This window comes from Berghia stephanieae, chromosome 10 (genome assembly GCF_034508935.2).
Source record: "Berghia stephanieae isolate SIO BIC M18660-M18661 chromosome 10, UCSD_Bste_1.3, whole genome shotgun sequence".
Taxonomy (NCBI): domain Eukaryota; kingdom Metazoa; phylum Mollusca; class Gastropoda; order Nudibranchia; family Aeolidiidae; genus Berghia; species Berghia stephanieae.
In genome coordinates, this window is record NC_088369.1 from 33,483,025 (window position 1) to 33,497,537 (window position 14,513).

General features: G+C 31.2%; 1 protein-coding gene across 9 annotated transcripts in view; it reads right to left on the minus strand.

Moving 5' to 3' along the window:
* The window catches only part of LOC144981007 (uncharacterized), a 36,950-nt gene that overhangs the window by 10,448 nt on the left and 11,989 nt on the right, over positions 1-14,513 (minus strand). For 2 of the 9 annotated variants that reach the window (XM_078929060.1, XM_078929061.1), the window contains exons 11-20: positions 13,460-13,528; positions 12,863-12,998; positions 12,349-12,409; positions 11,043-11,169; positions 9,361-9,438; positions 7,478-7,589; positions 6,461-6,478; positions 4,950-4,970; positions 2,305-2,680; positions 1,152-1,415 (exon numbers count right to left, since the gene is read on the minus strand). In XM_078929060.1, the coding sequence (XP_078785186.1) occupies positions 1,152-1,415; positions 2,305-2,680; positions 4,950-4,970; positions 6,461-6,478; positions 7,478-7,589; positions 9,361-9,438; positions 11,043-11,169; positions 12,349-12,409; positions 12,863-12,998; positions 13,460-13,528 (1,262 nt within the window). The remainder of the gene's footprint in view (positions 1-1,151; positions 1,416-2,304; positions 2,681-4,949; positions 4,971-6,460; positions 6,479-7,477; positions 7,590-9,360; positions 9,439-11,042; positions 11,170-12,348; positions 12,410-12,862; positions 12,999-13,459; positions 13,529-14,513) is intronic. The other 7 variants (XM_078929065.1, XM_078929066.1, XM_078929063.1 and 4 more) reach the window with 4 other exon arrangements.

Sequence of the window (14,513 nt, forward strand, 5' to 3'; positions counted from 1 at the left end):
ACATAATGAATTCACTGCTTGGTTATGACTTGCAATTGTGTGGTCCATGCTGTAAGAGAAAATTCAAAATTGACTGAGCGATGTAAGCAATGATATAGTGAATTAATGAATAAAATGAGTTTTAACACACTCTGTATTACTTCTCATATCCATGCATACATAACATCGTACATAAAAATTGGAAAAAGAAAAACCAAATACTTCACTCAATTTGGTGAAAGAAAGGGGGGGGGGGGGCAGGAAAATTCTAACAAGCAGTTGAGCTAAGTTGAGGCCCAACACACAATGTCATTTAAAATTAAACATTAGCAAGATAATTCAAATTATGCAATTTAAAAATCAAATTAACTCATCATTGAAAAAAATAAAAAATAAAAATATAATTATCAATAAAACCGCAGCGAAATATACGTTTCAAGAACAAGGCTAAAGAGGTAATATCATTATTACCTGACCTACCGCGGAAAAATAATCATTACAAAATAATGAAAACTGAAGAGTAAATGAAAACTTACCTCATTTCGTAGTAAAACTTGTGCCTTGTGAATCACACCCAAAAAAATTTGAAGTTTATAGCAACGTTTTTTTAGAATCCTGAGGTAATTACAAGTAATTTTATTTAAATGTTATAGAAAAATAGGCGAATTTGAATCACGGCTTGTGGAATAAGTACTGGAGATGTTGAAATAAAAATTGGACCGATGGAAAGAATAGGTCTGCATCGTCACGAAGATCGTGAGGTTAATTGGTACGGAAATCATCCATTGGTATCACCCAATGCACGTCAAATCTACGTTCTGGGAATTGATATCGGCTGACTGCTGTTGACCCCGGTTACCTGTCGGGTGAGGTTACGTCAGCGCTCGGAACAGCGGGAAACTAAACGGTCAGATTTATAGTGCAGTTTAGACGCCGTGAATAATATATATGGTTTTTAAATAGAAGCAGTGATAATGAAGTGATTAAAATACTCCTGACCCTTCCCACTTCCTCCCTCTAAAAACTGCTAAAATAAAACAAAACCTCAAAAATCTGCTATCCCAACAAAAACCCTTTAACTACTTTCATCAACACCTTCTTACAAGCAGTGAAAAACTTCTTGTATGAAAAAAATGATAAGACATTAAACGATCTTAAAAACATTTTCTTACTGGTCTGACTCCAAAATATCCTCTATGTCATCCTCATCGTCAACATGTATCGGCCTGGATTGGATTAACCTAGGCTTGGGGCCACTCTGAGCTCTGGGGCTGGGACTAGGAGGCCCAGCGGACTGGGCCACAGGACCTGACTGAATGAGGCGGGCCCCAGGGGTTGGGGTGAACATCTGACCACCTGTCTGGTGTGTGGAGTCTTCAAGGTCATCCTCTTCTGACTCAGATGTGTACTGGGTGCTGGTCCACTCCGTGGTGGAACTAAGGATGGAAAGCAGGCGGAAGCAATTAACTGGAAACCTGTGTGTGTTGTGTTAAGACTTTTATAATTAATTACACTTGTTGAGATGTTTAGTTATGGAAAGTAGTAAGTGTCATTTATTATTATTATCATTATTATTATTATTATTATTATTATTATTACTATTATCATTGTTATCATTACTATTACTATTAGTATCATTATTATTATCATTATTTAATTTATTTATTATTGTTTTCATTATTATTATTATTATTATTATTATTATTATTATTATTATTGTTATCATTACTATTATCATTGTTATCATTACTATTATTATAAGTATCATTATTATTATCATTATTTAATTTATTTATTATTGTTTTCATTATTATTATCATTATTATTATTATTATTATTATTATTATTATTATTATTATTGTTATCATTACTATTATCATTGTTATCATTACTATTATTATAAGTATCATTATTATTATCATTATTTAATTTATTTATTATTGTTTTCATTATTATTATCATTATCATTATTATTATTATTATTATTATTATTATTATTATTATTATTATTATTATTATTATTATTATTATTATTATTATTATTATTATCATTATTATTATTATTATAATTATTATTAATATCAAGATTAGTATTATCATCATCAACAACAATATTTATTTATTTATTATTATCATTATTATATTTATTGTCATCATAATTATTATCATTATCATAATTATCATCATTTCATTTTTATTATTATTCAAGACTTGTTTTCAGTAAAAGAAATTTTCATCTATCTAATTTAAAATAGCGCAGACACTGTCATAAATAAATAAATTAATAAATAAATAAAATAAAATAAAATAAAATTCCTAACTTACCCAGTGGATAACGGAGTCTTTGATCTAGGTTGAGGTTGCGGCTGTTGACGTTGTACTTGTTGCGGCTGCTGCTGTTGTTGTACTTGTTTTGCTCCCTGTGTTTGGAATATTGACAGGTTTGGCTGTCGTGGCTGGTTGGTCTGTGGGGGTTGACTCTGGAATTGGCGGGGCTGATTATTAAGGGGCTGGGCTTTCGGTGTGGAGGGGAGCGATGACCCCCGACCTTTGGGACTAGGCGAGGCAACTCTTTGTGGCTGTGGGGTCAGATGTTGCTGGGGGTGAGGAGGACCTGACTTGGGTCTGCTGGCGTGTTGACTTGAAGATGAAGACGCGATGGGATGGGATTGCCTTCTTGGTGTGTTGTGAGGAGAGTAGTCTGCCAAAACCAGAAATATATGACTTTAACAATCAACTACAAACTATTTTCTTAATCGATTAATGGAAGATCTCTCTTCTCAAACTTCAACTTGTTTCTCTTTTTGTCATTAGACTGCCTAAACAATTAACTGTAAATCTAGGACTAATCTGAGCGCCTGTTCAATAATATCAAGCCTGAATGGATACTCCAGTGAGTGAAAGCTCTTTGAACTAAGGAAATCATAGTGCTGTCTATTGTAATACCATTATTTGTATATTCCATCTATTCAAATGCAGCACTTATTTAAAACGAAATCATGTGGCATGTAGAAAAGATAGGGATTACTTAATTTTTAGTTCTAATATCAATAGAAAGAGTTGATCATTATTTAATATATTTAAATAAAGTCTCAAATATCATACGTAAGGCCTGTCCATGCTCACTGAGGTGTGTCATATCACATCAATCAGCCAACATATTGACAAGAAATACGACATGACCACCCCAAAATATTCATATTACTTAAATGTTATGGAAAATGCAAGTTAAAAAAAGCATTGAATTAAAATCTAAACGCGAGATGTTTACTGACAGAGTATTTGCACATTAGAAAGTATTACACGAATATTAAAACAAAATATCAGCCTACACATCTATTTAATATAAATGTTTTAAAGAATGATAAAGAAAAAATTATAATCAGCGACATTACCCTACATTATACCATATTTCAAATATGTCAACCATTAAAAGACAGAAAACAAGGCTTTCGACATTTTTTTATTAGAACTCTAATTTCATTCAACTCTGATGAGTGAACCAAAATGCAACATTATCAAAAAGGAATCAGGAGGTGACCATTAATCCGTGTGATCAAATTCATTATAGTGTTACCAAAATTAATCCTGGGTGAGATGGTGACCAAAGACAGTATTATTGTGTGTTGTTACTTCTACAAAACCAAATGCTATTATTGTAAATGCATTGTGTAAACAAAAAAAATGACAGAAGATTTACTATCTGTGACTGTGAAATAATGTATGATGAATGAAAATTATTTTGAAGTGCGGGGGTTGAGAATCAACATTTCAACCTATAGTTAAATGCATGAATCCACAAGTGTAAAGAATATTATGTTATATTAAAGAGATTGAAAGGGAGCATTTTATATAATCATAATAGAATTCTCTGATCCATCATGATAGAGGTAAGTAACATCCTATTGCACCAGTCGTTGACTTCATTAGAAAAGAATAAGGAGATTTAAAATATTTTTGTCTTAAGCCAAATGAACGCAAATAGGAAGTAATCGGATTGAGATTGGAAGAAAATAAAAACAATTTGTCGCTTGCTTTGATAAAGATCAGAAATCAACCGTCTATCAGTTACCATATAATTCTAAACAAACATTTCCATTCTTTAATATTAAAAAAAATATTTCATCAGTTGTTTAGACTTGATATTAAACGGTATGAGACTATTATTCCCAACATGCAAGTTGAAAAGGGCTCCATGATAGGTCTTGGTTCAAATCTTGTCTTTTTAAAAAGCACTATCACTTTGTGTTGTTCTTTTGTGAAACCATTGTGATTTTGATTGACTATAATTATGTGAAATGCAGATTTCAAGAGGTTTGTATTTACATATGCCATAATGGATGTGCGTTACAAACATTTACCTGCACTCTCTGGGATGGAAGCTTGAATTTAAATCCAAATATATGAGTCGTTAAAGCAGGGGAACAAAACATCCGAAAGATAACAAATTTTCAGTCAAATTTAATATTCAACCAAGTGTCTTCTTCTATAATTTTCAGGCAAAAAAGCCACAAAAAGTAAAATATAAAGTCTATGAAATGACTTTGAGTGGTATGTTAAAAACTTAATTGAAAATGAAAAAAAAAATGAAAAAATTACCCCCCCCCCCCCCCCCAAAAAAAATAAAGCCCAAGTCAAATTTCATATTTTTGTTCATGTTGACTTCAAATGTACATATTTCGTCTTTGGGTTCAACCCATAGTAATACTAGAGAAGATGCAACTCCCATATATATAAGGTTATAAATCCATCTCATCAGGTTGACTAAAAGCATATTTTACATGTTAATCCTTACCAAACTGTTATTAAACATTGACACTTTTTCTATGGGTAATTAGATTGTTAGAGAGTTTAATCATTACTGAGAAACAATCTAAAAGTTTAAAGAAAACCGAAATTGTTTGACAAGATACCAATGGTCAATGTTGAAAAAAAAAGATGGTACTCTATCAGAACAAAATTAGTTTTACCTTGGTTGTCAAGGGCGAAAGCTTTAAGTGTAAATTAATAGTCATCGTGTATATTAAAATAAAAACATTGTGAATAAAGAGCATAGTAATAAATTTTACTGAGACATTCTTAGTGTATAATGTTTATAGAGTAATATAAATTAATATTGATAATAATAATAATAATAATAATAATAATAATAATAATAATAATAATAATAATAATAATAATAATAATAATAATAATAATAATAATAATACAACAGTTGTTGAATTCTGAGCTCCTAACGGCAATATTACGCAAACTCTCAATAGCAAAGGGAATATGAAGATCTGACCAAAAAAAAAAAGTAATTTAAATGTTCCTCATAAATAGAAAAAAACATTATTTCAAAGAACTACAAAATGATGTTTTTTAATCCAATGTCTTGATTTAAATATCTGGATATAATCCAGAAACTGAGAGACTTCTTAAAATGTTGCTGTTGTAAAGTGCTTTGAGCACGTTTAGGGGATATTGCAATATATAAATATTCAAGTTTTTTTGGGGTTTTTTTTTTCTTTTTTTTGTATCTTTTTATTTTAAGCAATGGAATAATTGAAACAGCTTATTTAAAAGTATCAACAAGTTCAAGCTCCAGTCCACGATTATTTATTTATAATATTCTTTTGTCAATGTCATTTGTTGTAAAAATATTTTTAAAATAACAACAAATAAACAATGAAATGCTTAGTAGGTATTCATAAAATTTCATGGTTGCAATCATTTAAATGAGATATTGAGAAATTTTGATTCATAAGTAAAAGAGAACACTTACGATAAAGCTTGATTTATACAAGGACATGTTTATATTAAGTAGCCTCTACATTAGGAGCTGCTAGTTCAGTACTATGTAATTATAATCTAAAAAGTAAGCAAAGGACTTTTGACAAAAATATTAAATGTAATGCATCAGATATATTAATGAAGCTGTTGATATCGAGAAAAAAAATTAGGAGACTTTTTCTAGGATCAGAATGATACTTCAAGCATGAAAATATATCACATGGAAAGTATTGCATTGATGAAAAGTGACAGTAAAATTTGAAAGAAAATTACAATTATATAAAAAGACCCAATAAATCTGAGTAAAAAGCATGAAAAGTTTATAAGAACCCTTAACCTTCAGGTGCTAACACCCACTGCTTATCTATAACTAATTCAAGCATTGATGTGCTAGAAGCTCTATTAAAAAAATTAATTAAAATCAGAGTATAATAAACCAACATCTGATCTCATAAATAATTACTTTAATTCAAATCAAAGTTGAAAATTTTCTTTGAAAATCGACAGCAGCTAAAAACCTATACTTTTTTTTTATTGGCTTCCAATGAGTTAGTACCTTAAATATACTAAAGAATTTGCTTCCATTTACATTTTCAAAATTCTGTAACAAATATCAACGAGTGAAAATGAATGCAAAGTGGAAATTCAAAACTTCGTGCAGTGAAATAAAGTGTAGTGTCATGCCAGGAAGAAAGCAAAACAATACCTAGCTTTTTCTTTGGTCCTGTGGGATCAAGGAGTACATTTTGTAAAGGCATACAAATATAGGTACTTGGTAGTGATATGTTGATAAAGAATGGGGTAAAAAATGACGATAGAAGGCCAATAAAATGTGATAAGATAAATGATTTTTTGAAAGAACTAATCAAAGAGGTTGAAAAATTGTTAAAGTTAAATCAGATAAAATGAAAATAAAATGTAAAATGAAAAAAAAAAAAACCCAATGAAAATAATAGTCTGATTTCGTGTTTCACAAGCAGAGATTGAATATTCGACAGACAGTCATTAAGTTTCTCATTCAAAAATGGAGTAAATGAAACACAAAATATTGATGAAAACTGATAAAAGCTTAAAATAAAATCAAATGCAAAGAGGGGTGCTAAGGCAAGGTATGATATTGGTGCCAAAGCGGTGCATCTTTGCAGATTGAGGCTAATCTATCAAAAATAAAGAAACAATTATTTTTTAAAATGAAGGATTCAAAAGCTTAAATTATAAGGCTTTGTAATGTCTAAGAATCAAATTAAACGGTATAAAAAGTTTTAAAACATGCACATCTAAAGAAACACACCTATTAGTAGCATGTTAAAATTAATCTTTTAAAAAATAAATGTCTTCAAAGTTTCTTTAACCCGTTAGTGTAAACATTTAAAAACTTAAATATACAACACACAATTAAATAAAGATACAATGAAAAATAAAATATAATATAGGAAAAAGATGAAATCATTTCTACTCAATCTATAGATGAGATACGGAACAAATTGTGATTCCAACGTTGTCTCAAAATGGGATTTTTAGGGGGACATCAATTTTCAAGATTCAGTACAATTTCAAAAATGTGAAATAGGTACTTTGAAATCAAATTATATGAGGGTTTATTAAATCCATGGAGGGCAAAATTAATAGCAGAGGTTCCATCCATCCAAATCTCATCTATGTTAATGTATAAATAAATAAAATGTATTGAGGAAAGTGAAAAGTTCCACGATAAACTACTGACCTGCTGGAGGCGGTCCCCGTGGAGAACCAAACCTTTCTTTGTATTGTTTTTTGGCCATTTCTGTAGCTCTACGGTTGAACTGTTGACGTAGTTCCATGAAGTTGCTGTATTTCTGTAAGTGACAAAACAAAATGTTTTTCTTGATTTTCTGCAAATTGACTACTAATTCCATGAAAAAATTCCAAGGTTCAATCTAATTTATATGCATTGAGTCAGTGAAAAAGAAATGGAATCCATTTTAGCAGTCTGTAGAACTACTTTACATACAAAACAAATTTGACAACACGAAAATCCTAAGACAAGTCTCAGTCTGTCCCAACATTTTCATCCTGCTTTTTCTCAAGTCAATGAGGAGCAACTTTATAGGACCCTATACCACATTTTAAAAAAATAATATCATTTAAATTAAACATTTGTGATCTTTTGTCTCTATTACTTTTCACAGCAAATGAAGAAAGAGAATCAATTTTAGAAAGTTCATAACAAATAAAATGTCAAGATCAATGGTTATTTTAACCATATTCTTTGTCTGTCATTTCTTTGATAGTTAAGTTTCTATTTCCCTTTTTTTTGACAATCAACTATTTTAGTATAGTCTATGAGTTGAGCTGATTTGTCAATACTTATTTGTTTGTATTTTAAAACGGATTTTACGACGCTTGCAACATATTTAGGTCATATCAGCGCCAGTAAAAAGGAAAAAAAAATAGATAATAAAAATATTCTAGATATACAATTAAAAGGACTTGAGGAAAAAGTAAGACAAAGGGGAATGGTACAAATAGGGTACAGATGTAGATTCCAAGTGCACATTATCAGTGTACTTTGAGTATACCTAAAAATCTCACCCAGACACCAGCATAAGATCCCACTAAATGTTTTCATGTCAGATGTTTAAAACAACCCCCCCAAAAAATAGTACATAACAGAGAGATGATTTACAAGGAAAAAAAATATCACCTCCCAAAACTATAACTATACATTCGACTGTTTCCCTCCCAGCCAAGGACTCCAGCCAGAGTCAGTATAAAACTAAATAATCTCATTCCAAGACAAAGACAGAAAGCAATTGGAAAACAGATACAGGGGGATAGAAGAAACAATAAGTACCTCCCTGCCCACTATGGGAGATCGGGAACCCACCCAGCCAATACTTATTTCAAAACACAACAAATAACGTGATGGACAAAAGCATAATTGTACATGACACCATGTTTTGATAAATATTGGAATAATAAAGAATGCTGTAAAGCTTCTACTGTAAACCATACCAAGAAAGGAAATGTACATGTTATCTTACTTAGCTTGTCCTCTTGTTGCTGGTCATATTGTTCATATTCAGCAGTCCAAAAATGTCCCTTCAAATAACATTTGATTAGAGAGTAATGCCATATTCCAGGATGGGGCACCAAACTACAAACTCAAACATCTTCAAATATTCATTTGCACCCAGCACTATCAAAGACTGGAATGCTCTTCCTGAATCATGAGGGAACACAACAGATTTAGAAACACTCAAATGAAGTTTATCAAAAATCTTCAGCCTAAATACCAACAATGGCCGTCATCCTCAACAACTCTCTCCGCCCTCGAATACAAATATTCAGAGTTGAGTCGATTTCGAGTAACATTAAATTCAGATTCAGATTCAGTATAGTATTTACTAGACGGGATCTTATAGCTTTACTCACTTTTGCTGAAACACTTTGCCTTTTTGCCCAGATCTCGACTATCTCCTCCAAGTGGGAATTTATAATTTAAGATTGCATTGAATAAACAAACCAAAAAAAAACAAAAGAAAACAAAATGAAAACAAAAACAAACACAAAAACATAAATAAAACAAAACCAAATTATTATATCCAATTTTCCAAACACTCTTACCTGCATCAGTCCCTGTCTTTGTGTACTCAACATGGCCATTTTGTTTTCCAATACTTGGTCTGATATTCCTGTCTGGTCCTGAGAGACAAACAATAAAAAGACAAAATTACATATATCATTTTTAATCCGTTAAGGTTGATAATCTTTCAAGCACATTGAACTACATTTTGTAGAGAAGGTGTGCTTTATAAATGTAACATATTAGATTAATATTTGCTAAACCTAATAGGGCTAAGCAAAAACAAGACTGAAAGTTTGGTCATCATTTAGTAATAGATACAAACGTCTATGAAAATTGCAATTTTTTACCCCATAGACTCTTTCAAAATTTTTGTATTAGGATGACTTTCATGACATCGGCAGCAGACAGTCAATGAGCACTCAAAATACTGATTTAAATCAATATCTATTATATATTTTAACTTGATTCATAAACTTTCTGACAATTGCTGTGGATTTTTGTTTTAATATTTTGAAACTGAGAGTCATTCAAATCATGAACGATATAAAAAAGAAGCATCATCAATAAAAACCACAAAACACAATGACAAATTATAAAAGTAATCTCCGAGGAATCGAACAATAAAATAGGTTCAATTCAAACAAGAACAAGAAAGGTGTAATGATTGCATATCAAATTACCCCAGACGTTTTGACACCGTTTGGAGGTTGGGACTGAGTTCGCCGACGTTTTCTACCACCACAATTAAGGCATTTCTACATAAAATTTGGACACACAATTTTATTCATTATCATCATAATCTCTTTAATATTTTCAAATTCAAAATTTTGATTTCTAATACATTGTGTATTAAATGCTAGTTTTCATAAGAATTTTCAGTTTTATTTTATTTGTAAAAAAAATTTTGGTGTCTTACTTATTGAAAAATAGATCATTAAAATTAAAACTGAATTGATGTCTTATTCTCAATCACATTGATATTGTTTTTATCATATACAGTCAAAATAAGCAATAATAATAAGATTATGTTTTAAACCAAAAATTAGCATCAAATTTCTTGTTTTCAAATCGCCAAAAATTCTAGTCACAATGACATTTTTAAAACACCCAGTGTTTTGATACAAGTATCTTGAAGGCATGTAAAAATTGCAAAATAGAGCCAAGAAACTCTGTAGAGCTAAAGCAGAAAGTCATCAGAGAAGAAACCACCTTTGAAAAAGTGTTTCTGTTGTCAACGTCTTACAATCTGAGGGGGTTGGATCACATCTATGTCATGAGACTCCTTTGGGGCCTTACCACATGGGAGTTTTAACTCATTTTTATTCTGTCTTTTTTTATGCATGCTCTTGTCCACGACGACTTCAGCATAACATCAATGCGATTTTATCAAGTGGGGAAAATTTTTGTCGAGCTAAAGCAGAAAGTCATCAGAGAAGAGACAGTCCTTGAACAAATGTTTCTGTCTTCCACTTACAATCTAAGAGGCGTTGAACCACAGCCAGGTTATGACTCCATGTTGGAAATTAAAAGCATTTTTCCCCCCGGCTTTTTCATGTATGCTTTTATCCACACCGCTATCGGCATAATATCAATGTGATTTTATTCAATACTTTTATTTCTTTGAAAAAAGCTTTCTATTATTCTTGAATCACTAAATAACTATTGTAGAATAGCAATAATCTATTCCTTGATCTTATAATATTATGCTTCTACTACTCACTGGAGCTATGCCTTTCTTTTCAGTGTGCTCCTGAAGCAAGGCAGACAACTCTTCCCTCATCACACCCAAGGTAGGGTTCTTGCGTAGTTCTTCCAGGAATTGACTGGCGTGGAGAGACTGTGTCATCCTGAGAGGAGTAGAAAAGGGAAAAGTGCATCATTTGTTTGTTTTGTTTTTAAGGGTTTTACGGCGCTTGCAACACATTTAGGTTATATCAGCGCCAGTAAAAAGGAAGAAAATGGGACAGTAAAAAGTTCTAGAATTACAATTAAAGCACCCAAGAAAAAGTAAGACATAGGGGAACTGGGAACAAATAGGGATCAGATGTAGATTCCAAGAGCATACCACCAATGCACCTAGTTTGAGATCACCTATAAGTCTCATCCAGACACAAGCACAAAATCCAACAAAGAGGAATACACTCAAATGCCTACATTATACATTAAAACAACAACAACACATAACAGAGAGATGATTTACAAGGAAAAAAATATCATCTCCCAAAACAATAACTATGCATTTGACTGTTTCCCTCCCATCTAGGACTCCGGCCGGGGCCAGGACAAAACCAAGTAATCTCATGCCAAAACAAAGACAGAAAGCAAGTTGGAAAACAGATATAAGGGGATAGAAGACACAGTATGTACCCCCCTGCCCACTATGGGAGGTCAGGATCCCCACCCAGAAAGTACATCATTGTTCAATAGACTAGGATTGTTCTTTTCTTTAAACGAGTTGCTGAATAAATAGAGCACTTCAACTCACAAGACGAGTGACTCCAGTTCAGTCGAAAGACCAGATTAAATCTTACCTTGCCCATTTGACAACCTGCAGTAATTGATGAGTGGATCTAACTTAGAGTTTTATCCAGATTGTAACAAACAATTCAACTGGCCAGTTCCATGCTTCAGAAAGTAAGATTAGACCTAGCGCCCCCAAAATTTATGAAGCTAAACTCAGCCCCTACAATTGAATACTTTAAAAAATATTTCTTATCAGACTTTCTAAAATCTTTTCAAAAATAAGCTAGACAAAATTGTAACCGAGTTGCCAACGACAACTGGAATTTAAATAAAGGTCTGATTATGGTATTATGGTGGCTGTACAATAATGCTACTGAAGATGATGGTTGTAGTGGTAATGGTGTTGATTTTCTGAAATAGTAAAATATTATCAAAAATCTGAAAAATAATCTGAATTAAGGGAAATCAGGAATGATTATAAATCTCCGGAATTCCCAGATAAAATCATGAAAATTCAATACAATATACATACATGTCTTATAAAGACTCTTAAACCTTCTTACCCCATTGTAGACAACCCATCCTTGTCTATGGTACGAAGACTGCTTGTGCCTGTGCCAAATGCTGAAAAGTGAAATGAAAATAGAGAATGAATGTCTTTATAGATATATATAATTTGATATTATCAATCCTATCTTTTAAGCATTTAATAGTGCTTCATTTGTTCCTCTTATATAAATATATCAAAAATTAAACATTGAAAAAAAACATGTATTGCTTAAATAATAGTATACAAGCATTACAGTTGGTAAAAAGTGGGTTTTTAAAGCAGATTTAAAGTTTAAAATATTCTCGATTTCTCTAATGGGTGGCGGTAGGGCATTCCAGAGTTTCAGGCCATAAAACGGAAAAGAGAAATGAAATCCTGTTATTTCTAGTCCAACATGAGTTAGTCCAGTTGAGGCTGAATACTTTGGTTCAGTAAACAGTCTATTGTTCTATTGTTTTTCATCTTTTTGCATATTTTAACACTATTACACTGTTACTCCACCCTCTCCCAAGGCCCACACTAATTACCTGTGCTGGGGTCCTCTTCATCATCACTGGGGTACATACTGTGTTTCATCACTGGGTCACGATAACTGGCTTCCTTCCTACCAGAACGCTTCCTGCCTCCTGAGACATGTGTGCTTCTGGTTGGTTTCACTTCCGACTGACATTAAGAAGCAGAAATCATAAAGCAAAGGTGATTTAATGTCTTCATTCCTTTAACTATACCTTAATTAAAATTTTCATTTAGTTATGATTTTAAAGCCTTCAATAAAATTTTCTTTTAGTTAGGATTTTAAAGCCTATGTCATTTTAAAAACTGAAAATTTCACACATCATTTCACAATGGTCTACAAATTGGTTCTTAATCATTTTTTTTTAAAAATCTAATTGAAATTACATACCAATTTTGAAAAATATCCAGTAAAGATAAAATTACTTTTTCAAAAACCTAATAGATGAAATAAAAAACTACAAAAATAATCTTTCCAAATACTCTCACATTAAAAAAAAAAAAAAAAATTCTATCACTTTACTTCTATTTTTCATTGTACAAGATCATTACACCATAACAGATCAAATCAAACTTATTACTAAAATAAAATAAAAATTAAAAAAGTATACCGCTCTTTGCAATTCTTCCTTCATTATCTGTTCCTGGACTTCAAGAGCTTTCTCCTGTTCTCTAGACCGCTACAGAAGTAATACATGACATATTGTATATACCCATATACATTACAGTATGTGCAAATCTGAACTCACTGCTAAAACTACTTTTATCACCTTTGACACTTACATGTCTTTAATATGTCAAAACTGTTTTTCATTCTTTAAAAAACATCAAATTACTTTTGACAAAATCCTCAAACTTAAAATTGTTGACTTGTAAAATATCTTTTATCGTAGAGTGATGAATTTTCAAAAATTAATTGAGCAATGCTTCATTCATTAACCAATTATCAATCAAAAGCTGAAATGATATCGATACTGCAGGTAAATAAGTCTCTGCTACTGACACAGATTAAGGTAAGTAAATCTTAAAAAGTAGTTATAATGCTAATTATATGAGATAATTAAAAAATACAAAACTCGATGTAAGTTGAAATCAAAAGCGACTTGAGTCCCTTTAGCAATGAGTTCTTTTCCAATACAAGGATTGGTTTTGAGGACAGTCAAAAGTTGGAATTTCAAATGAGGAAAAAAATAGGATAATGGCAGGATATCATATATAATGTTTGCAATGAAGCAAATAGACATATGGATTATCAGGCACAAACCGTTACTGCATCCCACAAATATAAAGTATTTTAAAATAAAGAAATAACCGAAAAGTGTCAGTACAAAAGGCTTCCACACTAGAATTATTTCTTTTGAAACATCTTAAAGAAATTAAGGCTGATGGAAGTTTATAATACATGCAACCATTAAAAAAGCAAATAGAAATTGTAACCTTGTTAAGTTTGAAAATCAAAATGGGCCTTCTAATCTTTATACAAGTTAGCATATTTAATATTTCAAATCATTTTAATAAAGCATTTTCAGAGGCATTCAATATCATAATAAAATACCATTGTTGCAAAAGAATAAGATTTACGTTGTAGTCTATTTTTATAAGTCAATTTATCTTTTATCTCAGAAATTGGAATAAAATCCATGATTTTGATTCAATTTATCTTAA